At 43.6% G+C, this 25,431-nt stretch overlaps 2 protein-coding genes across 2 annotated transcripts; one reads left to right on the top strand and one right to left on the bottom strand.

The window, feature by feature from the left end:
• The first annotated feature begins 3,499 nt into the window (after positions 1-3,499).
• LOC103361498 (properdin) lies at positions 3,500-9,589 on the top strand. Its single transcript, XM_008287591.1, has 10 exons — positions 3,500-3,616; positions 5,820-5,955; positions 6,173-6,333; positions 6,554-6,721; positions 6,821-7,030; positions 7,114-7,473; positions 7,574-7,747; positions 7,828-8,025; positions 8,247-8,358; positions 8,997-9,589. Exons 1-10 carry the CDS (start codon positions 3,556-3,558, stop codon positions 9,124-9,126), a joined length of 1,710 nt encoding a protein of 569 aa, XP_008285813.1. The 5' UTR covers positions 3,500-3,555; the 3' UTR covers positions 9,127-9,589.
• Positions 9,590-15,166: 5,577 nt separating this feature from the next.
• On the bottom strand, positions 15,167-24,747 carry LOC103361496 (uncharacterized). Its single transcript, XM_008287588.1, has 10 exons — positions 22,334-24,747; positions 20,209-20,270; positions 19,942-20,046; positions 19,192-19,329; positions 18,394-18,530; positions 18,152-18,320; positions 17,788-17,916; positions 17,047-17,182; positions 16,579-16,746; positions 15,167-15,932 (listed from the first exon to the last, which is right to left on the bottom strand). The coding sequence occupies exons 1-9, from the start codon at positions 24,067-24,069 to the stop codon at positions 16,599-16,601; spliced, it is 2,760 nt and encodes a 919-aa protein (XP_008285810.1). The 5' UTR covers positions 24,070-24,747; the 3' UTR covers positions 15,167-15,932; positions 16,579-16,598.
• Positions 24,748-25,431: the final 684 nt, after the last annotated feature.

Raw genomic sequence — 25,431 nt, 5'->3', positions numbered from 1 at the left:
CATCCATGTTTAAGTATATACACACGTATACGTAAGGGATAATGCCCGACGAGGTGTCCATTATCAGAAAATAATGGACGACGCGGAGGCGTGAACCGTCCGACGCGAAGCGGAGGACGGTTGCTTCCGCGAAGTCCATTAATTTCTGATAATGGACACCTCGAAGGGCATTATCCCGCTTATACCATGGTCACTTACGAAAGATATTACTAAATAAATATTAAATCAATTATTAATACTTTAATGTTGTTTTTTACCGTTAAAATCGTAAGTTTTCCACAACAAGCGGCTGAGCGGACTATTTCATGTCTCTCGTTGTGACGCGTTGCCAAGGTAACCGGTCGGCCGCAGCTGTTATTGCTGTCTTGCCGTTGTGATAAATAAACTGAAATAACGTATATTAACGTATGTTCTGAGTTTCTGTTGCCACGATTACCAACTACCGTTTGAGTCAGCGCATTAATTTAGAACAATCAGGTTATTTGACCGGAACTTCTTTATAGGTGTCGTATATCACTTGTTAATGGACACCCTGCAGCCAATCAGAATCGAGTATTCACCCAGACCATGGTATAAATACACATAAATAATCAAACAAATAATTCAAATGGAACACTGTTATGGTACATAATGTGCATATGTAAAAGGTGCCCGTTTATATTCCACAGTCCGGTTTTAAAACTCAGAGTTGAGCAAACGGATGGCCTGAGGGAAGAAGCTCTTCCTCATTCTCTCAGTGGCTGTCTTCAGGCAACGATAGTGTCGGCCTGATGGCAGCAGGGAGAGAAAAGAGTTATATAGCAAAACAGTGTTCCATTTGCTGTATTTATTTGATCATTTATGTGAATATATACATGTGTAAATATACGTAAAGTATTTATACTTCTCTACCTTTTATTTTATTTTTTATTATTTTTTATTTTTCTTTAATTGAAACTGGATGCTGGTACAAAATACATTCCACTGTACATTGTACCGTGTATAAATACGTATGTGACAAATAAAGCTCATCTTGAATCTCATACTTCCGCAAGCATGTGACGTCATTGTGTCCTCTTCTGCGCATGCGGGACACCTTTGATTTTGTATGGACTTCACACAGGAGATCACATACAAGTCACATTTAATTAGAAATGTAAACTCGCAAAAAAAAATATGGGGAAAAAATCTGAAATGAGCATTAAGTCCTGCAGTCTGAACGCAGCTTTTGTAACATTTTTCATGGGGAAGTGGTGTTAATGGCACTAATCTCAAAAAATAAATCAAAGTGGAGTTCAATGCAAACCAGGATTTATACAGTGCCTGGAACATTTGTTTAGTGATATTTTTCGTACGGTAGTGATATTGGCACGAATATAAAAACTAAATCAAAGTGCACAACCTCAAGGAAACTCAGACAAACTTACTGGTTTGATTTCCTTTTTTCTCCGCAGACTCAAAGTGAAAGTAAAAGATTCTCTGTACGAGTTTCCCTGACGCTTCACACAGACGATAAAAATCAGATTCTCGGAGTTTCTGCGTCACTTCAGGAGGTTTTCTGGATAAAATCCTTCGTGTAGATTAAAAAAAACGTTTCCCGAAAATCTTCTCACGCAGCAAACATTTCGCGCACATGAACGCGCAATCCGGATGTGTTCCTACTCCGCTCACAGTGTAGATCGCGCATCAGACCGGCGCTGACTGGAGACAGCAAAGTATCCCATGATGCATTTCACTGCAACCAGCGGCAAAAGACAAACTTTCAAAAGTAATATAAGTTCTTTTTCGTAAACACTACTGTTATTGTGGCACAAAATGTAGATTTAAAATCATTTTAGAAATTTGTGGTATAAGCGTCAAGTATGTGGTCAATTTATCAAGACAAAACCTGCTTTAAGTGTTGCTCCAATGAGGCGTGAGCGTCCTGGTTTGACAGCTGTGACGGAGCTCAGTGTTCACAGCAGCCGCCGAGAGCAGCCTGATGTCGGCAAGACTGTTCAATCTGCCTCTGACGGTTCTGTAGCGGTTCAACAGGGAAGCACTTTGTCGTTTATCTCAGTCAAACTCTGGCCTCATTGTGTCATTTATTTATTGTTCACAGAAAGGTCAGTTTGAAAGGAGCTCATATCGGAACTTTATATTGTTATTAACGCTGGACTCGATCGCTGCCTGCCTTCATTACCTGCAGTCCATCCTTGTTCCATTTAATGACTGTAACTGCATTACAAATAACATTTAAGCTGTATTGTAGTGGAGGGACAGCTGGATGAACCAGGTCCTCCCTGACTGCTGGAAGACTCCAGAGAACATGAGCAGCTCCATCCTGGACCTTCTGACGGAGCTTCTTCAGCAGCACGATGCTGTTCATGGAAGCTGGAGGCTGATCAACTCCACTGAAGAACATCAGGAGGAGGAGAGGAGCTATGCTGTTCATCTGTCACATGTTTTGTAGGAGACCTTAGTCCTGTTATAAAATGAAATCTTAAAAAACAAATTACCCTGTTTATTAATTGTTGTATTTATTCTATATAGTTCTTGTGTATTTAAGTATTTTTGCAATTAATTATTTTTCAACTGTATTCTAAAGATTTGCTGTCAAAAAATCAACGCTTGTAAAACATTAAATAAAGATTGTATAACGATCTCAGAAACCTCAAAATGTGCTGTGTTATTCTCCATCATTATCTGTACACCACTTAATCCTCACTAGGGTCGTGGGGGGCTGGAGTCTATCCCAGCTGACTCAGGGTGAAGGCAGGGGACACCCTGGACAGGTCACCAGTCTATCACAGGAATGCACATGTTATTCTATTTTATTTAATGTAGTTGTTTTTCCCGGTAAAGACGATCAGAGTAGATGAGCCGAGCTGGTGGCATCAAGTATGCTGCTGTTCCAACTGCACATTAACCATGATGTGTTCTCCCGTTCTCGCAAGTCCGTACGACTAAGGACTTGGAAGTACGGACCGTACGAAGGAAAAATAAGTCAGTGAGAACATTCAGGACACAGTGAGAAAAAATTAGACCACAGTGAAAAAAAGCTAGACCACATTGAGATTAAAAAAAATGTCTACAGTGAAGAAAAATATCCACAGTCAGGGACCATGAGGCCATCGTAAGAAAAAGTTAGACCACAGTGAGATTTTTTTTTTTTTAAATAAAATGTCTGTGGGTATGAGGAAAAATGAGGCCACACTAAAGAAAAATGAGATCGAAGCATAAAAACCACCCAGAAACTGCTGCAAGAAGCCCAGAGGGTTAAATGTGCTTCATGAGAAAACAGTTGTAGTTCTCCTGTGTGGCTTCTCTCTGGTCTTTTGTAATATTTATATTTGTCAGGTCCACTGGATGATTCACTGCTGCTGTGGAAATCAAAGTGGAGTGAAGGAGGTCAGCCTGAGGAGAACGTCCTCACAGAGATAGACAGAAATGTGTGTGTTTGTGACTGATGCAGGGTTTCCGGTAAAGTTCATGAACCTGATCACAACATGATGCAACAGGCTGCAGCTGTTTATTGAATCAATAAACACGCCGAAGCCACACAGTCTCCAACGAAACCAGGAGCTGCAGACCGCCATGGAGGTTCTGAGGGTTCTGCTGGTTCTGGCTCTGCTGCTGGGTTCTGTGCAGCGTTCAGGTGAGTCCAGACTTTTAGCTTCAAACCTGCTGAGCTCATGGAGTTTGGTGCTTTGTCATTCTCCAAACTTCTCTCTGTGACTTTGTTTTACAGCAGATTCAGATTCTTCAAACTGTTTTAAAAAAAAATCTGTGAAACGAAGATAAAAATCTGCACATGGAGGTGAAAATAAATAAATAAATAAATAAATAAATGCTGGAATAATGTAAGCTTTAAAAAAATGGAGAATATTGTTTTTTTTGTTGAGTTTTTTTAAGCAAAATTGTGTAATTTTACAGTAAAACGTGAAAGAACAAATTATTTTTTGAATTAGACGTTATTTACAGTTTCATCCTGTTTGTTTGTTCTTTTAGTTACTGTCAACAACCTGCACAGAGCTGTTTGTTATTTATGTTTGATCAGAAAAGTTACACATTTTTATTGTATTTAAATAACCAAAAATCTATATTTATTTTACAGATATTTGCTGTTGTTTGAAAGAAAAATGTGTGTTTTAAGGATTGAAAAATGGTAAATAATTTAGTACTTCTGTGTGCGGTTACAGACAATATCTGGTAAAATCACAGGAAGAAGTATTTCTTTACATGCTAGCCAGAAAAAGACAAAAAAAAAACATTAAAAATTGGTATTTAATAAATAGTATTTTGTTATTTCACAACATTTGACTGTAAATTTAACAGTTTTACTGTATTTAAATCTTCCAAAAATAATATTTTACAAAAATTTGCAGTTGTTTAAAAAGAACAATTATGTATATTTATATTAATTAACAAAAAAAGGGCCAAAATTGTAAATAATGTCCACATCAAAAGTCTGTTTTTTTATCAGACTATTTGTTCTTTTACAGTGTGTGGGTGTAAAATGACGCAGTTTTATTTTGTTTCCTGCATTTAACTACAACAACCTTTTCACTGAGTTTCCTGCAGCGTCGTTATGTGTCGTTATATCCAACAGCACTGACTCACAGTAAAACGCTAAAATGATAAAACAAAATGTGACTTCTTATCTCATATAATTATCTTTTAAACTGACAAACATCTCATGTGTGATTCATGCCACACAAGTGAACAAGTGATTTATGAAGGATCTATTCTTTACAGCATGTTTGCACAGAGCTGGAGACGAGCAGGTTGAAACTTGTCACCAGTTCACCACAACACGAACATAAACACACACACCAGACACAAACGTTCGGCTTCAATAGAATCATCAAACAAGATGAGCGTGCGTTTTTGAGAGCAGAAACAGTTCAACACGAGTCCAGCTGCTGAGTTCATGAACCGAATCCTCAGAGTTTCACTTCTGCTGCCGGCTGTTCTCCATCAAGAAAAAGAAGAAGTTCCTGCAGCAGCTGCTACAAACTGAAACCATCTCACGTTCATGTTTGTTTGGAGGTTTACAGGAAAATTGTGCAACTTTTACTGAAACATGAACAAACTTTCCTCAGTGTTGCAACCCTGGGAGACCTCCTCTGACCAGCATTTGCATGTTAGTATTTCTGTCTTTGTGAGGACCCTTGTTGACATAATGGATTCCCATAATGCATGTGAACCTCAACCTGAAGTCCACAACCAGGTGTGGAGCCTCAAACCGCCCTTTGAGGGTCAGAACTCAGAGTGAGGACAAGAGTCATAACTAAAGACATCATGTACTTTCAAATACCGCAGGGCTTCAAGGTTGTTTAAACTTTTTTCTGCTTGAATATGAGCTGAGACATCATCATCATCATTTTCAAATGAAATCTAAAAATGGACAAAGAATCCAATTAAACAGATGGAATCATGACAGAACCAATCAGGTTTGGGCCTGCTTTGTACATCTGGATCAGCACAACTGACTGATCAATGAATTCTGAATTATATCAGCGACACACAAACAGTGACACACAGTCAGAAACACAAAGCACTCGGCTGCAAACTGACGAAACCATCAAAAGCACATCATCTGGTCTGCTGTCTCCTCAAGATCCTGTCCATGAACACCACAAACGAGATCAGAGACCAGAGGAAACCCTGGAGGAGTCCAACACCCACCTGTCAGTGTTACCTGGCTTTGGTCGACCAACTGACCAGTCAGAGTGGAGGTTTTCAGGAGGGGGAGGAGCTAAAACAGAGCGCTTTAGATGGAAGAGCTGCTCAGCTGTTTAATTTTACCTGTGTGTGTGTGTGTGTGTGTGTGTGTGTGTGTGTGTGTGTGCATACAGAGTGTGTGCGGTGTTTTGCACGTTTCCACCTGTCCTCAGGTGAGTGCGATGAAGAACTCGGTGAGGTGGACGAAGATGACTGCTGTCAAAACCCAAACTATGGTTACCAGGCAACAGATGGATGTCAGTCCTGTGGGTCAGTGCACACACACACACACACACACACACACACATAAATACACGCACACAAACAGACACACACAGAAACACAGTAACCTCCTTTGTCAAACTTAATTTCCAGCAAAAAAAAAAAACAGGATTAATAAAGTTTTGTTTGATTTTATATTCAAATCAGTCATAAAGTGTGTGTGTGCATATGTGTGTGTGTGTGTGTGTGTGTGTGTGTGTGTCAGTCCTCCAGCCTGGTCTCCGTGGTCACCATGGTCACACTGTAACGTCCTGTGTGGGCGGGGAGTGAGGCAAAGGAGCAGGAAGTGCTTCGGCATTGGCCAGGAGTGTGACAACGCCAACAACAACCTGCAGATAGAACCGTGCAACGGAACCTGCTGTGAAGGTACACACACAGAGATACACACCAATACACACAGTAACATATAAACACACTGACAGCTACACACAAACACACACAGTAACACATGCATACACACTCACACACACACTCACACACACACTAACACACAGACGCACACCAACATTAGCAACATAAACATTTTATTTGAACATGTTCGTGTGTGTGTGTGTGTGTGTGCGTGTGTGTGTGTGTGTGTGTGTAGATAGTGGGTGGGGCCAGTGGCTCCCCTGGTCTCCATGTTCAGTCACCTGTGGAGGAGTTGGAGTCAGGAGGAGAGAGAGACTCTGTTCCAGTCCTCCTGAGTGTCGCTTGTCCTGCAGTGGACCTTCGCAGGAGACAGAGAACTGTGCAGCTCACAACAAATGTCCAGGTAACCTGATACAGGCTGCAGACTTCAGAGTGTCTGAACAGGTGATGCTGCTGCAGGTGGTGTTAAAGGGAAAACTGTCTCCACCTGTCTGTCTCTCAGTCCACGGCGGTTGGTCCAGCTGGTCTGGTTGGTCTCATTGTTCCGGTTCATGTATCGATGACCAGCGTGGTGATGTCATCGCCCCCTCCAGAAAGCGACATCGTTCCTGCTCTAACCCCGCCCCCTCCAATGACACAGTGCCACCTGGCAATAGTTGCCCTGAAGACGACGTCCAGACGCAGGTTTGCAGCGAGCTGCCCAACTGTCCAGGTGAGACGGGAGCTGATCAGCGACCTGATGTGATACACAGTTCAAGGTGAGGTGACGTGTGCTCTGATTGGCTGTCTCTGCAGTGGACGGCAACTGGGGGGTGTGGTCTCTGGGTGGGCCATGCTCTGTCTCCTGTGGGGAGGGGCTCCAGCTGTCAACGAGGAAGTGTGATAGCCCCGCCCCTAAATATGGCGGCCGGTACTGTGACGGGCCGAGCACCCAGAGCAGCATCTGTCAGAGTCCGTGTCCTGTGGATGGGTTCTGGTCCGGCTGGTCCAACTGGGGTGAATGTTCTGCCTCCTGTATCCCACAACGCCAAACTCCAGTCAGGAGTCGCCGCCGTTCCTGCTCTAACCCCGCCCCTTCAACATCACCACGCGGAGCAGGTTGTCAAGGTGACAACCACCAGGTGGAGAACTGCAACCACCTGCCTCACTGTAAAGGTACTCTTGTCTGTCTACCTGTCTAACTGCCCGCCTACCTGTCTCTGTGTCAAAGGACAGACAGTAACTCTATCTTTGTCTGTCTGTCTGTCTTCCTCAGTGGATGGGGTTTGGGGGTCTTGGTCGCCTTTCACGTCCTGTCCTGTTACCTGTGGAGTGGGGCTTCAAGTGTCCACCAGAAACTGTGATAGCCCCACCCCCCTACATGGCGGCCGTCCATGTCCAGGAGAGGGACGTCGGACCAGCATCTGTTCTACTAACATCCACTGTCCAGGTACCCCAGGTCACTGAATAATGGTGAAGTTGGAGACAAGTGCCACCTTTGTGTCTTAATGTGGGTCTGTCTGTCCTCAGTGGACGGCATGTGGTCAGAGTGGTCGAATTGGAATGAGTGTAAATACCCGCATCGTGGGCGGGACATCCGCTGTACGCAGAAGGGCGGCAGTCAGAATCGAGTCCGTGAGTGTCTCCATAGAGCTCATAACGGGTCCATCTGCAGCGGAGACAGTCTGATGGAGAGACGGGTCTGCTACGATGTCGACAAATGCTACGGTGCGTCAAACTGAAACTAAACCCAACCTGGAGAAACATCCTCACAGTACAGAAATGTCCTCACAGTGTATAAAAACTTAACAGTGCAGAAATATCTTCCCACACAGCAGCAGCAGAACTGATGACTGATTTTAAACCTTTATAAAGCATTGATAATTGATCGATCAGGTGAAGTTTATAACGCATGGATAACTGATGGACCAGGTCTATCTGTGTTACAGTGAAGGGCAGCTGGGAGGGCTGGGAGATGTGGAGTTTGTGTCAACCAACTTGTGGAGAAAAATCCAGACGAGTAAGAAGGCGATTCTGCAAACCTGATTACAGCAACTACAGGTAAGTCTATTAATCACACAGAAGCAGAGGATGCAGGAGGATGCAGGGAGACGCAGGACGACACATCGCTGCCAGAGACTGCAAATCAAATGATCCTACAAGAGAAAGTGTTGTATAGTCAACGTCCAGCAGCGTTTGGAGTGAGGTTGAACTGAGGTTAAAAGAGATGCAAAATGAACACAAATAAATGCAAACACGGATCAAACAACTGGTACAACACAGAAAACGACAACCAAGAAACAAAATGGCATAACAGTGTTGCAAAGAGACAAACAAGGTGACACTGAAGTCGTCCTGGTGCTTTAGAGTCACTGCAGAGCAGAACTTCTCAGAGTTGTGTTTGAAGTGAAGCAGCTCAGAGTTTCAGCCTGATGCTAAACCTGAAGTCTTTCTCACCGTTCTTCTGTTATCAGCTGTTTCATTTGTCAAAAAAGCATGAAAATGGAGGACATTCATACACATTTTCTGAGAGAAGAATAAAGCACATTCTTGTCAAACACTCAGGATGGAAACTGCTTACTTACTAAAGGTCCTTTAATGATGCTTTAATAAAACAGTGTTTGTAATTTCATAGATCTTGAAGATGTGTTTGTTTGATCCAGACTTGATCCTGATGAGCAGCTTCTTTCTGTTTTCAGTCCCACCATCGGCCGGCAGCACGAGAAGGCCACGTTCGTCGGGACTCCGCGGGCCGACTGTGGTTTGGCGCCTGACGGAGGACAGAAGTTCCAGGTGGAACCCTGCGTCAACGCTCCAGCCTGCAGCTAAAGCAGCTAACCGATGGCTTCAACAACCCTCCCCACATCACCAGAGCTCACTGTGATCGCCGGCGCTGTTACAATTATCAGCATTATCAGATTATTCACCCTGATGCTTCATCGGTGGACAGTTGACAGTCGAGGCCCTGTGAAGGATCACCACAAATAACCGAAGAAGGAGCTCAAGTCTTTTTAATGTTTTGAATTTGCTGTGAAATGTTGGCTTCTTTGGCTTTTGAACATTTGCTTTTTTTCCCCCATCAGTGCTGTACGGCTTATATTGTGCAGATAAAATCTCTGCAAACTTCCTTTGGATTTATAATCAATGGGTTTGAAATCCCTGTTCAGCCAGTTGTCCGATGATAACCTGGTTTAGGTTGAATATTTCTGTTTGCTTCACGTGCTCATCTGACGAAAAATCAGCAGTGTTGAGATGTTATTTGCTTTCACAATAAAAGGCTGTGAATTAATCAGCGTGCCTCTAAAAATGTGCTTTTCTGGAACTCTGATTTGTTTCTCAGGTTCAGTCGCTGTGGTAAAGAACTTCAGTCCACAAAGGAACCCTGACACGACTAAATGTACTGCATGGGAACACTTATGGAAGTGAAAAGCAGGAACTGGCCCCTCAGCTGGAATTTATTTGTTCTTAAAACGTTTTGAGAAAGATCTGCAAAGTTCTTGTCATGGTTTTGAACAGGATTTGTGTTTTTGAGTTCCCTGAATGTTCTTCTTAGTGGCTGGAAAATTGAAAATGTTTTGCAAAACCAAATATTGCACCGAGAACGTTGTTCCTTTGTTGTCATGGGACATAGTGGGAATGTTTTGGACGTTCCATAATGTTTTCTTTAACATTCCCAAAACATTCTCAGAACACGACAGTGACACAGAATGTGCCACCTTTGTTTTAATATTACAGGAACATTTTATAAAAATCGGAAGCCTCGAAAACATCTGAACGTCCAAGGAACTGACAGACATTTCAGGAACGTTCTTCCTTGGAACATAACCGTTCAAACATACTCAGTTCACTTTTAACTTACTAGGAACATTAATGGAAGGACTAAATATCCTCAATTTCTTTTTTTTGTACATTAGATTTGATCTTTAAATTAACGTGATGTTAGAACACTTTTAACACCTTGTTTACACTCACCTTTGTGTTCTGTTCATTCCTACGAGAACCTCTGTGATCTGATGTGTTTCTAAAACTCTTCCTTCTGTTTTGTTCTGCTTGATGAAACATCAAGACATTCAAATTTCTGCAGTGGATTATTGACCCTGTGCAGCAAAAAGTTTGTTAAATTAGGATCATTCCATCCTAAATTACCACATTTTTAGACCGTCTCTGATCTGCCTGAAAGTTTTAGAGCATAAATACAGATATTTATATATATTTAGATTATCATATCAAATATTTTTAATTTTTTGGAAAAAAAAAAAGTCAGTCAATTCACTTTCAGCAAGTTTTTTCACACACTGAAATTCGAGGCTGTTTGACAAAAACAAATAGAGCTCATAACAACTATCTGTTCTGAGAAGATTCTGTTTAACCATCACCTTTATAATCCATCACTCACAGAGCCGGACGCTGGAGGAGCTTTGATTTGTGAAGGTCTAAATTCTCCAGATATCCTGCGTTGTGTCCGACCACTGCTCTCAGAAATAATCCCATCAGCAATGTGTACAGCTCAGTCTGTGACCAGCTGCTTGGTTCTGTGTTTGATAAGTGTGGACATACAACCATCTACTGCGGAATGAAGAGAACTGGATGTCGCCCATTTTCAAAGCTGCGGACACCAACACCAGAAATATGAATTAGCTCATGTTCTGTCCACAGAAAGCTCCTCATCTGCCTGAAACTCCAACTTTTCTTCTGCTACTTATCAACAGCGTCCACGTCAGAGCTGCATCCCGACAATCTGAGATCTAAGTTACTGACCAACGTTACCTGACTTTGGTTGATCAATCGGAGCATTTCAAACACAAGGGATGCAGCAAAGTAGCCTCTGAGGAAATGATGTGTTTTGAGACAATGAACAGTTTTCCCACAGAGTGAATCGTGTCCAGACGGTGATCCTGGTATCAAATGTGAGCAAATACGAGACCTTTCATTTGCTATAACTTCTTCTGACCAACCACCATCACACATGCTGACATGAGCCTTGAAGGTTTACCTAAAATACACTTATTTAAAGTTTTCTCTGGTCAATTACCAGAAAACACATCCAGGGTACCAGTGCTTGTTTCTACATCTATGCCATAGACATTAAACTGCTGCAGTTTTACTTTTCAAACTATGATACATCCCATAATATTGATGCTCAAAGTTGGTTATAGAGAAAACAAACAACAATCTGATTTAGTCTTTAGATCGTGACACCTGGATGGATGTTAAACTGAATTGGTTGCAGTTTTTTAACAGAACTCAAATGTGTTTTTCAGCCTTGATGATGAACGTGTCCATCTGCTGTACTGATGAAGTTATGAGGCTCAGAAATGATGGAAAACTTGCACAGCTTCATGACACACTCTGAAGTTACTTTAGATAAAGAATTGGCTAGAAGACCCCCGGTTCGCGTCCTGGTGAGGACACTCGGGATCCTTCTGTGTACAGTTTGCATGTTCTCCCCGTGCAGCGTGGGTTCGCTCCAGGTCCAAAAACATGTTGAGGTTAATTGGTGATTCTAAATTGTCTGTAGGTGTGAATGTGAGTGTGCTTGGTTGTCTGTCTCTAAGTGTAGCCCTGTGATAGACTGGTGACCTGTCCAGGGTGTCTCCTGCCTTCACCCTGAGTCGGCTGGGATAGACTCCAGCCCCCCGTGACCCTAGTGAGGATAAAGCGGTGTATAGATAATGGATAGATGACTCTGAGGAGGTCTGGGGCGATAAATATCTGATATCTGACTTTTACACTTCACTGTTTGAAGGACTTGATTTTAAGCAGTTTTCCCATCAAACCCAAGAGTTGTATAAGTTGTTAGAATAAAAATACAACACAAACTGAAGTTGCTGATTTAAATCGAAAACCATCATCAGTGAGGCATGAACCCGGTGAGGCGTTTGAGGGTCAGAATCAGGGTGGGTTTTTTCAGACAGGTGTACCATCAGCCCCACCCACTGTTTTATTGACAGGTGACTGATTCGTCCTTCAGTGAGCACATACATCACTCATGTGTCCACTTTGACATCATGGAGGAGACCCCACAGGGCGCTCCAGTGTTCCCAGTGTTCCCAGTGTCAGTCCTTCAGACACCGGCTGGTTCCAGTGAAACCTCGTAGTAGTTCAGTAGTCGTCACGGTAACGCTCCTCTCCTTCTTCTTCTGTTTTTATTTTTTTGGTAGTTGGAGCAGCGTCGCCTCCAGGATCCTGTTTCCTCACATCAACTGTTCAAAGGTTCTGCAGCAGAGCGGCCCGGTGAAACCCAACCAGAACCGTGTGATCTGCTGTCAGGTGAGCACAGGTGTGAAAGGAGGCGGAGTCTGATCTGCCAGCAGCTCATTTAAAAATGTGACATCAGAGAAACTACTTAGATTTTCCTGAAAACGTTTTTAAATTAATCTCAACTATTTTGATAATCAATTCATCCATCTGAGAAGTTTCTTAATTAAAAAAAAAAAAAAAAACAATCTAAATTCTGTGATTGCAGCGTCTTTTGGTTTCTTTCCTCCTCTATGACTGTAAACTGAACATCTTTGGACAAAACAAGTGAAACAACTTTTAGTTGCGGCTCTAGAAAGAACCTCCATCCAACTAAACTCCATGTGAAAAAGTTTCACTATACATCCAGGCAGAGAAAGTCGTCCTGATTTTCAACTCAGCTTTGGTCGCCTCCAGCAGATTTTAGAAGTAAGTCAGAGGTTCTACAGTTTTCAGCAAATAATGAAAGCTACCAACTTCATGTTGACAGTCGAGCTGCAATGATACATAAATTAGTTGTCATTATTTTGATAACTGATTTGAGTTTGTTTTGTTTTTTTTAAAAAATAAAAAAAAGTCTAAATTCAGTGATTGAAGCTCCCTAAATGTGATTGTTTTCTGTTTCTTTTCTCCTTGATGATGGTAAATTGATCGTCTTTGATCAAAACGAGACATTTGTTGAAACAGTGATCCACATTTTTTTGTTTTTTTGCCATTTTCTGATATTTTAGAAGCCAAACAGCTAATTGACTCATCCAGAAGACAATCAATGATGAAAACAATCATTATTTGGAAATCTAGAATGAACCAAACTCCATTCGAGCATCTTGTTGTGTCCCAGTATCAGTAACATCCTACACCTGCATTCAGACTCCTCCTCCCACACACCTGCACACGTCAGAGCTACAGGTGAACAACAACATGTGATGATGCTGAAGCAAAACATCAGCAAGATTCCAGCCGTGCAGCAGATAAACACTCAAGTTGCCTCCTGACTTTAGGAGCAGCAGCAGCTCTGTGCTGGACCTGGAGACCTTCTGCTGCTATAAGCTCCGGTAAAGACACTAAACGGGCGTCGGGCTGAGATTAGTTGTTCTGCTGCTGCTGCTTCCAGAGTGAGGATGAAACATGTGAACACCATGACAGATGGGCGAAAGCTCCAGAAAGGACCTGGTGGTGTCAAAAGTGAAGCTTCCCAGATGTTCTCCAGATGTTTCAGCCTCGTCACCGATCTGCAGACAGTTCAGAACTTATGGAAGTAGATCAGTGACGAAGCTTCAGCCCAACTCAGAGTCCAAACCGCACATTTTTCTTCTTTTCAGGTGAGAAACTGAGCATGTATATTTTACGATAGAGACTACGTCTCATTTTTTTTATTTTTTAAGCAAAATGTGAAGGTGAGATCTTTCAGTTAGTCTTTTGACTATCAACTAATCTGCCGACCAATAATCATTTGTTCAGTAAAACATGAGAAAATGATGAAAATTTCCAAAGTCACAACAAAAAGGTTCCATTTACAGACAAAAAGACGAAGAAAGAAACTGATTCTTACAATAAGGAGCCTCGACCCGAGAACATATTTGACAGATTTCTAAAAAAAAAAAAAACCTGCTTTCATTATTATTTGACTTTAAAACGGTTTCTTCCATATTGAAGGAGATCTGAGCACCTTCAGCAGAGTCAGAACAAACAAACTTCTTCCCCAGAATGAAATTCACATTGAAGTGTTGAAGTGTTGCAGGAGCTCTGGGAGCAGAGACTGAGTTTCAAATCAAGTGTTTCAGCAGAGTTAAAGCTCGGTGGACTTTTATAGTGTCTGTGGCGTCTCCAGCTCTTTTCAACACTAAAACGCGGCTGCTCTGGCGTTAGCTAAGGCTAACAGCTAGCTTCAAAGAGCCACCGCAGTTTGTTTATCGTCATTTTTCAGGCGTTTCAGGACAAATTGTTGTCTTCAGCTCAGCGACTCAGTAAAACATTTCACAGCTAAATTTAAAGCTGTGGAAGCTTTTTATATATATATATGTATATATTTGACTTGTAATGAAGGGATGTGTTATTAACGGAGCTGGTTGGTTTATAAAGTGCTTCATCGTGTTGTTTTGAATGTTGCTGTTTGAATGAACTCTGCAGGATAATTAATCAGCTTATTAGTAATATATTTAGCCTGTAAAACTTTCACATTTCTGTTCTGTTCAACCATAAGTTCAAAATCCTAAAACGGTTTTCTGCTCCTCTAATGAAGGTTTGGAACTTTTCATCATTTTTCTTCACTGACTATAAAAACTACTGATTATTTTTATTGACTGCTTTATGGATTTATTTTGCAAGTTACAACTTTTCAGTGCTCAGACATTGTCTATTTGTGGCCATTTTGTGTGTCTTTGATTGTCATTTTATGTCTAATTGATGTCATTTTTTGTGTCTTTGCCATTGTTTTGTCATTTTTTTGTCATTTTGTGTGATTGTTGTCATTTTTTGGTCTCTGGAATTTAGTCTTTGACATATTGAGTCTTTGTTGTCTCCTTTGTTTGTGTATTTTTTGTCATTTTTTGAGTCTTTGTGGTCATGTTATATCACATTATTGTCACATTGTGGGTCTTTTTTTGTAATTTTGTGTGTTTTTGTTCTCATTTTGTCATTTTGTGTATCCTTGTGGTTATTGTGTGTCTTTGTCATAATTTTGTGTCTCTTTGTTGTCAAGTCTTTCGTCCTTCTACGTCTCTTAGTGGTCATTTTATATCACATTGTTGTCACTTTGTGGGATTTCTTTGTCAGTTTAGGTATCTTTGCCGTCAGTTTGTTGTTTTTTAGTCATTTTTTGTCTCATTATTGTCATTGTGTGTCTTTAATAATTTAATGTAATAATGTCATGTCTCTTTGTTGTCATTATGTGCGTCTGCGTCATAATTTTTTGAGCATATTTTGTCATTTAGTTGTTTTTTGCAGTTGTTTGGGTTTTTTTTTCACAGTTTCACTCTGAAAGTGTCTCGCGGACTCTGAGTTGGACTCTTCCTCGGCACTTTGGACCTGCAGACAGTCGAGTTCTGACTCGCTTCCGTTGTTAGATTGAAAGCGCGGCGACGTTCAAGTGGCCGTCAGAGGTCACATGATCCTGGACGAGAGCCGCGGTTTGTCCTCACTGAGGCTCTTTTGGAGATTTTAGCGTCTTTGCTAACGTCCTTCAGTCCGGCTGCTCAGTGATGACATCAGAGAGAGGCGGAGTCTCCACATCCCCTGTCCCTCCCCTGGCGACTCCCCGTGAGCCAATCAGAGAGCCCGGAAGAGGACGGATCATCTGAAACCCGCCCGGATACAGGACTGAGCAGAGCGAGCTGATTGGCTGCAGTTTGAAAGTTTGAACGTCCTTCAGAGTCCAAGAAACAAAGAAAAGAAAAGATCTGAAGAAGAAAAATAAGAAGAAGAGAGTTTCATTAGTTCAGTCAAATTATTATTATTATTATCATTATTAAAATTTGGTCTATGTCTTGTGTGATTGTTTTATTAGTTTGGTTAAGGCATCATGCAGCCTGTTGACAACCAGAGGGTGACTGATGTTCTTCAGTCTGGAAAATTAAATCTTGCTCTTGTTCCAATGCATCTAACAGTTTAGTTTTTTTTACAGAATAATATAATTAAACTGGCCAATCAGCAGTTACAAACTTTAGTGATAAGCAACAGTTAACTGGGGATTTTTTTTTTTACATGGAACCCTTTAAGGACCTCAGTGTGTTTTAAGATGACGTCTGAGGCCCAAAAACAACAGCTACAGTTCATCTGTTCTCAGTCTCATGTCTGTGTGTAGCTTAGCTTAGCATAAAGAGCTAGCCTGCTTCAACACACACCTGTAGACACACACAAATTTCTGTGACAGAACTCGAGTAAAACATTATAATATGACTACAAGGTACACAAAATAACCACAAAATGACGCAAAGTGACACAAAAACCATGTCCCTGAAAGTCAAACTGTCCCTTCAGTTTGTGCACAGTGGAAGTTGTGATAAAGTTGTGTAGAACACTGTGTGTTTAATGAACTGGACTCACGCTGTCTCTGGGCTCCGGTGCTACGTTTGGGACTCGACCCCCGGCTGGCTGCTTTGCTCGGGGCTCTGCTCCTTCACCTCCCTCTGCTCCTTCAGCACCTTCAGCGTCGGGCTGATCTCCTCCTCTGGGTCGTAATAGTAGAACTTCCTCAGGTAGGCGATCAGAGGCCTGAAGGAAGCAGGTCAGAGGTCAGCGGCTGCATCACCTGTTGCCCTTTAAATCTAATGTTCTAACAAAGTTTACCACTTTCTAAATACACAAACAGCAAATTTACATTCACTGGCTAAAAGTATATGGACAACTGAAGCTTGTAGCCACGTGTGTTACTAAAGAGCTAGCCAAAAGCGACGGCCATATATTTTTGAGCACGTCAGCTCAACAATAACAAATCCTGAATCCTGACCGGGTTTCAGGACTGAGTTCAGATGTGGACTGAGGTCACAGACAGGTGTGTGAACAGGTACGTACGTGGGCAGCGGCAGCTCCTGGATGTGGTCGATTCGGACCAGCTGCCGGATGCAGAAGCGACAGAGATGCTGCAGAGATTTAACGCTGCTAAACCTGGAGACGGGATACAGGAGCTGGACTGGGGTGGGGGGCAGGCCTGAGAACACACAGGTGGAGAACATCATGAGAACATGTGCGGCTGCTCGCTGAAACTCAAACTGAGAACAGCTCAGAGAAGAATCAGAGTCAGTGTCCATATGTTTTAGCCAATGTAAGTGGCTCAGGTGGACATTCAGTTTAAATATATTGGCCATAAATATGTGGACAAAATATGTTTACAGCCACATACATTAATACAGACTTAGCTCCCAACTATGTCCACATATTTTAGGTCACTTGTCTTGGCCACTCAGTATATTTGGCCAAGGTAGACATCCAGTTTAAATATGCAGGCCAAAAGTACATGGACAAAGGAAGCTTAAAGTCAAATGTGTTCATATTGAACCGTGAAGCATGTGCATATATTTTTGTGAAAACAGTTTCTATACTGGGAAATAAAATCACTAAACGGCCAAAAGTATGTGGACACCTGAATGTTTTGGACAAATGCATTAAAATCAAGGTGGAATAATGTGTGTCCATATATTTATTGAACAAGAGCTGTTTCATGTTGCCCTTTGTTTTTGGTTCAATTTGAAGTATTTCTCATGTTCAAGTGCGTCGTAGTCCTGCCTGTGAGGGTGGACAGTGTGAGCTGATTACCTGGGACTCGCGAGCGCAGAAAGTAAAGGAACTTCCCGTTCTTGGAGTGCATGATGGCTCTTTCTATGAACTCCACCACAGAGTGACATCGATCCTCGAACTTGGGGTGACACCACAGACTGAAGGTTCCTGCAGGGACAGAAGAACCTTAATGCTGCCCCCTAGAGGCACCATGTGACCTCGTGTGTTCGTTAAAAGAATAAAAAGTCACATTTTTTTAAAATAAAGAGTGAAAATGTAAAATTGGAAAATAAACCTGGACACACACACACACACACACACACACACAAACACACCTCACCTGGACACACACTGAATATCAAGAACCCCACAGGGGCCATGTGACCTCAGGGGTGTGTGTTACCTCTGTAGTGCTCCATGCGTGTGTGGTGCGTGACACCCTGCGACCTAAAGCTCAGACTCAGGATGTATCGAGGATCCGAACTGTCCCGGACCAGAAAAGAACCGTCCGGTTTCCCTTTCAGCTTCATCTCTGCGTCCTCCCAGTTCATTGGACCCCAGTACCAGCCACACTGCAAACACACACAGGTTAGCTCCGCGCCCCTATCGCCACATCCCACAACGTCAGAAACAAAGAGGCCCTACCTTCTCCAGCTCTCTGAGGCTGGTGGCGAAGCTGCCCGCATCAGGTCGACTGAGGGGGCAGCGAGGGGCAAGTCGGGGCGGAGGGTGACCATCGGGACGCAGCGGTATCGGTCGGGGTAAACCTCTCAGGAAGGTGTCTGACGAAACACAGGACGAACACAAATTTTAAGAACAGAGTAAAAGTAAAGACGAAAATAACTTCAAATTAAAGAATAGTCTGAAATATGAGATTAAAAAAAAAAAAACTAAAAACAAAAAAAAAACAAGTCGAAATTGGAATTAACAAGTAAAGTTTCTAAAAGAAGGGAAGACGTCAGAATTTTTGAACAAAAAAACAGCAATAATAAAAACGCAAAATTTGACAGCTTTTAAAAATAAAAGAATCTAAATCTGAAGTAAACGTCTTTTAAAAGAAAAAAGGGCAAAATTAAAATATACAAACCAAATTAAAGATATGAAGTACAGAATTTGAAATAAAAAGCTCGTTTTCTTCAACTAGAGGCCATTACAGTTTCTACAGTGTTCAATAAATTCAATTCTAGACCTTTCTGATAAAACATCAAATGAACTTTAAGACCATTTCCAGTGACACAGTTTAAAGAATGACTGAATCCAGCAGGAAATATCAGGCCTACAGTTACATACATTTAATAATTGAATGACGATTTACTTTTGTTGAATATCCAGCTGTATAAATCCTTACTCATGATAAATTAACATGGCTTGAGCAGAAAATGAATTGTTTAAATAAAACAGGGACACATTAGTTAACTATTATGTAGTGTTCTGGTGTTTTACCGTTGAGGCTCAGGCTGTGTTGGATGGTGCTGAGGGAGGGAGGCAGCGCCATCGGTCGGGGGGGCAGAGACTGCATGGAGGCCCCAACGCTGCGCTCAATAAAGGGCCCCTGGTGCTGAGGAGGACCCCCGAAATCATCTGGAGGTCAGAGACAGAACAACAGCTGATCCACGATTCGAAAATATAAATGTATACAAATCTGCAAGTTTTGCAGTTTGTTCTGTAGGTGTAGCTGTGCTCTGCAGGTGTTAAAGTTTGTTCTGTATGTGTTACAGTTTGTTCTGTATGTGTTACAGTTTGTTCTGCAGGTGTTAGTTTGTTCTGTAGGGGTAACAGTGTGCTCTGCAGGTGTTACAGTTTGTCCTGTAGTGGTTAGAGAGCAGAGAAACAACATATGCGGGTTGAACTTTGATTCATGCCCCTGTAGTTTCTGTGATCATAAATCCTCTGTATTTAAATTGTTATTACCTGGTTATTACAGGCCTTGTTAGCAGCTGATTTGTTAAGTGTTCAGTGAAATAAAAACAGGAAGAAGAAAAAGTAAACCTTCGATGTTCGAAGTTTCGCAAGACTCAAACTAAATAAATTGACTCAGATTGAGTAAATCGAGCCAGAATGAATAAATTCCGTCAGATAACATGGAGGTTTCTCCTACCTGAGAGCCACCTGCAGAGCGTGAGGACAGACTGACCGACAGACACAGACAAACAGAAAGAAGAACAGAAAGCAAAAGCAGAAGAAGTGAAGTACCGAGAAGACTGAGGCTCCGCCTGGGAGGGGGAGGGGGGGTGGGGGGGTGCAGGGAGCTTCCCCCCCTGCGAGAAATGTCCACATCAACCAGAGACACCGTCTCACCTGGAGGACAGGTGACAGACAGGCGAGAGACAGGTGACAGAGTTAGAGCAGGAGGAAATGTTAGTGTGAGGGGGAAAAGGACAAACACAAACAAACAAACAAACACAAACACACACACAGACACACACACACACACACACACCTGTACAGGTGCGAACTCACCGGTGAAAGCAGGAGTGAAGGGCACCGGAGAGAAGGCACTGTGAGGTCTGGAAACCTGCAGCCTGACACACAAACACCAGGGTTTATAACTGACACTAAAGCTGTACCTTCATCTTCACCACCACCACCACCACCACCACCACCATCATCATCATCATCATCATCATCATCTCCATCATCATCCTCATTGCCATCACCACCACCACCACCACCACCACCATCATCATCATCATCATCATGTCATTCTCAGCTGCTCTCACCTGTACAAGTGCTTTTAGTTACCATGGTTACCGATTTGCGACAGGTGAGCCAAGTGATGACATCAGTCTCACCTGACATGCCACCTCCCCCGCACTCTGTGCTTCTCAAAAATCCAAACTGTGTTGCCATAGAGATGAGCTCCGTCTCGTCAGCTTCATCTGCTCTGACTGAGAGGATGCTGTCGTCGCAGCAACGACTCCTCCCTCTCTCTCTCCCTCCCTCCCTCTCTGCTGAGCAACCAGGATGCCGATCACCATGACAACATTCGGAGTCAAGTGAAGTTTGTTGGATTTGCGGTAAAATTATTATATTTTTTTCTGATTTAAACACACTAAAAATAGGTAAACACTGTAAAAATACATTTTAAAAAAAAATTACCACTTGTAACATGGAATCATTAAATATTTCTAAGTCTAAAGTTACTGAAACATCTAATCAGAATTTTAAATCTGTTCACTCTTCTGTTGCTGATCTAATGTGCAGAATGATAAAAAAGTGACACAAAGCAACCAGAAAGTGGCATGAAACAATGCAGAGCAACCAAAAAATGACACAAAATGACCAGAAAATTATACCAACATGATCAGACAGCAATGCAAAACGATCAAAAAGCAAAACAAAATGACCTATAAGTGACACAAAGTAACAATAAAGTGGCAAAATGACCATAAAATGACACAAAATAAAAGGCAAGTGATGCAAAATAACCAGACAGCAAAACAAAATTGTGCATTTTAGAGACGAAACAGCTGATCTGAAAGTAATAAAAAGCGGCAGAATCTTCTGACTTCCAGCAGCTCAGAGTTTCTTACAGAAAACAAAATTAAGTTCAGCAGCAACTATTGGAGACCATTTTAATAATTGATTTAGTCATTTTCAGGTCAACACGGTGGAAAAAGAGACTGAGATGTCCGAAGACAACATTTTCAGCTCTGTGAAAAAGTTTTCATCATTTTAGTGAGTTTTTTGAACAAAAAAGTCTGAAAATTTCCTGCTTCGAACTAAATATTTTCACTCTGGGCTGTGGCGCTAATTAATCAGTTCATTATTTTGCTTATAAAATGTCAGAGATGAGGCGGTTACAGCGACATTAAGGTGTTGTTTTTAAATGTTAAGTTTCCTCACCTGTTCAAAATACAAAAATATTCATTTTATTATCTTTATATTCTTAGATCAAATCTTCACATTCAAGAAGCTGAAAAGACAAAGTATTTGACTTTTTTTTTTTTTTTACAAAAAGAATTGATTATTTCAACATTAAAATAGCTGCTGATAAACTGTTGCTGCTTGTTCAGGACTGATATAAACTTGACTGATCAATCAATCAGGTCTGATTTAACCCTCACCAAGTGATTGATTAGATCTGATATAAACCATACCAATCAACTAACCAGTACGATATACACCTCATCGTCGATCGATCAGGTCTGATATAAACCTTACTGATCAATCGATCTGGTCTGATATGGCACTCAGTGATTGATTGATCAGGTCTGGTATAAACCACACTAATCAATTGATCATGTCTGATATAACAAACTCTCATACCAAGTGACTGATCAGGTCTGAAATAAACCACACTGGTCAACTGACCAGTTTGATACAGACCTCCATGATTGCTTGATCAGGTCTGATATGCACCTCACTGATCAATTGATCAGGTCTACCATATCCCTCCCTAATCGGCTGATCTTGTCTGATATAAACCACCTTGATTGATAAGGTCTGACATAAATATCACTGATTGATTGATCCAGTTTGATGTAAACCACACTGATTGAACAATCAGGTCTGATAAACCACATCAATTGATCAGGTCTGATAAACCCTCACTGATCAATGGAACAGGACTGATAAGGCTCACCTGCTGGCGTCCTGCTCCGTGTTGCTGCAGGTGGACCCCCACACGTCCAGCAGACTCCCCCCAGACGAGGTGGATGAAGCCAGGGACGGCCTCTTGTCCAGCAGCCCCCCCGACCCGCCGCTGGAGCTCTTGGTTCTGAACAGCTTGCTAAGACGGACCTTCAGGGACCCCCCCTTCCTGGACTTTCCTCGTGGCGTCTTCTCCCCCTCCCTCCCACCTCCTCCCCCAATCTCCCCCTCCAGGACCACTAGGGGGGAGGCAGACCGACCCGGCCCACACGATGCCACGCCAAGCTTGGGGGTCGCAGCCCGGCTCTGCGGCTGGGATCGAGACTGGTGCTGATGCTGCGGGCGGGGGGCCGGGCCTGGGCCAGAGGCCGGGAGAGGGTCAGGTGAAGCTTGGAGCCCACTGAGGGCAGCGGTGGCCTGGGGGGCCTGCGGGCGGACAGGTGGGTAAGGGCAAGAGGCAGTGCCGAGGGAGGGGAGGACGGCCAGCGAGGAGCGGCAACTCTGATCCGTGCAGACCCCCGCCTCCTCTGCCAGCCGGTGGACCTGCCGCATCAGCCCACTCAGTGTCCCGCTGGAGAACACCGGTCCTGCACCTCCAGGGGGCCTCCCTCCACCAACTCCCCCTACCTCTCTTTTGTCGGTATCCCCCATGTCCTCGCCGTCCCCGCCCCGCCCCAGCCCCCCCACCTCCTCGGACCCCAGACCCTCCAGGACCAGCAGGGCATCGCTGGTCTCACTCGGGTCCTCCCCGGGCCCCATGCCCCCTGGCCCCGGGGCCAGGACGCTGTGGCAGGAGCAGCGAGGAAGGGGGAGCACCATGTCCTCTCCCCCGCCTCCCTCCCTCCCCTCACCCAGCTGACCCAGCCTCCGGGCCAGAGCCAGAACCGGATCCTCGCTCCCTGGGGGGCAGCTCTTCCTGGGCTCCAGGAGCCCCATGCGCAGGGCTTGATCCAGCAGGCCTGGGGGCCACTTTGCCAGCCGGTCTGTCAGCAGGCGGTGTCTATGGCACAGGACAGACCCGGGGTCAGAGTCCAGAGCCGGGATGCCCTGCTGGGGGTTCTGGGAGCCGTCGGAGCCTTTGGACAGCCGGAGCACCGGGTGCCACTGCAGAAGCTGCGGCTGCGCCTGCAGGCCGTCCTCTGTGGGGGGGATGCAGTGGGAGTTCTGGTCCCTCCCGCCTCCGGGCCCGGCCGTGGTGCCTCCAGGACCGGTCCCTGAGCCCGGGTCCAGCTGCTGTCTCTGCTCCTCCTGCAGGAACCCTGGGGGCGGCTGCTCCAACCCGCACTCCAGGATCCGGTCTCCAGAACGCAGCAAGTTCTGGAACACCATCAGCTGCGCTCTAGACCCGGGCCCCCCCGGGCCGTGTCCGTGGGGCACCGGGAAGTCCACGAACCGCTGGGCCGCTACGGCAAAGTCCTCGGGCGGCGGAGGGGACAGCGGCGCCTCGGAGCCCGGCGGGGCCTGCGTCAACACCAGCCCGCCGTCCAGCTCGCCTTTCCCGGGGAGCGGCGAGCTGTAGTGCGGGGACGCCGAGCCGAGGCCTGCCGAGGGGCCGCCGGAGTCCAGCTCAAACCCGCCGCCGCGGTGTCCCAGCGCCGCTTTGACGGGCCCGAAGCCGCCGCCTCCGGACATCAGGTCGTCGGGCTCGTCCAGCCGGTCGTACTCGGCGGCGGACACGAGCCGCATCAGGACGAAGTCCGGAGACATTTCTTGCTGCGCGTCATTCATGGCGGCGGGCTAACGTTAGCTGCTCGGCTACCTCCGTCTTACATAACAGCCACATACATAAACAGCTGCGGAGCTAACGGCGGCTAGCTGCGGCATCTCCCCGCCGAGCTACCCGGGAAGCCCGGCCGAGCACCGACCCGCAGCCATGTGTAGTCCGGACCGGTTGGTGACGGTAACGGCTCCGCTGGACAACGTCAGAACATGAAGGGACATGAAGAACCGGGCCGGTGCCGCCGCTCCGTGACGTTAGCGGTTAGCCTCCTACCGACTCATCCTCCGGTCAGACAACATGGATGTGATGATGAGGGGGGACGGGGGGCGGCTGCGCAGGCGGCATCAATAATCGATCAGACTGATTGATAAACAGAAACCTCATCAGTTGAATACGAACGGAGAGCCCGACCTGAGGGTCCGAACCCCCCCTCTCTGAGCCCGGTTATTACAACAATATTATGATTATGATCAATAATAATAATAATAATAATAACAATAATAACAACAATGATAAAAACCGTATCATCACCATCACAATAAAGGTTTTCAAATGTTCCAGATTATAATTAAGTGACATTTAATTGGTCTGATAGTTTGTATAACTGATTTATATTTAACTTTATTTTGGTTCAGGTTTTATTTGTTGTTTCGCTTTAGACCTTTGTTGTTTTTTGTGATGACTTTGTGCTATTTTATTTTATGCTTTTGACCCAAAGAGCAGCTGAACTACCTTTTGCTCTTGTTTAAAAATGACAAAAAAGATCTATTTTTTTAAATCCGTTTTTGGTCTCCTTTGTATTGTTGGATTATTTAATAACTTTTTAAAACTTATATTTATATGTTGTAGTACTAATATTTAGTAGTTTTTTGTACATTTTATTTTATATTTTTTGTACATTTTATTTTAGATTTTTTATATTTTCTAGTATTCGCTTTTGTTGTACTTTCTAGTCTTTGCAGTATTTTATTTTCTCGTTTATTTTACTTATTTGTTGCATTTTATTATGTAGCATTTAATTTTCATTGTATCATATTGTATAGCATTTTATTTTGGAACACTTACTGAGCAACTGCGGAAGCTTTCAGCTGCATCTCTTGTTCTTCTTCAGTGGCTGGAACTGATCAGGTGACCTGGGCGGCTGGAGGCCTTCATTCAGTTCAATTTACTTTTTATTTTTATTTTTTTATTTTTATAACGCTCGTTCACAACATATGTCATCTCATAGCACTTCACATAAAGGGGCGAGAGAAAAAAAAAATCATCCAACAGAACCAGGCTCAGGGAAGGCGGGCATCTGCCTCCACCTGTTGGGGACATTAGGGTCACGTGATCACAGGTGACTTAAACTCCCAACACACTTCAATCCT

The sequence above is a fragment of the Stegastes partitus genome, unplaced genomic scaffold (assembly GCF_000690725.1).
Source record: "Stegastes partitus isolate 25-593 unplaced genomic scaffold, Stegastes_partitus-1.0.2 Scaffold508, whole genome shotgun sequence".
Lineage (NCBI taxonomy): Eukaryota > Metazoa > Chordata > Actinopteri > Pomacentridae > Stegastes > Stegastes partitus.
The sequence above is the reverse complement of the archived record's forward strand: the minus strand, read 5'-3'. Positions and strand labels throughout refer to the sequence as shown.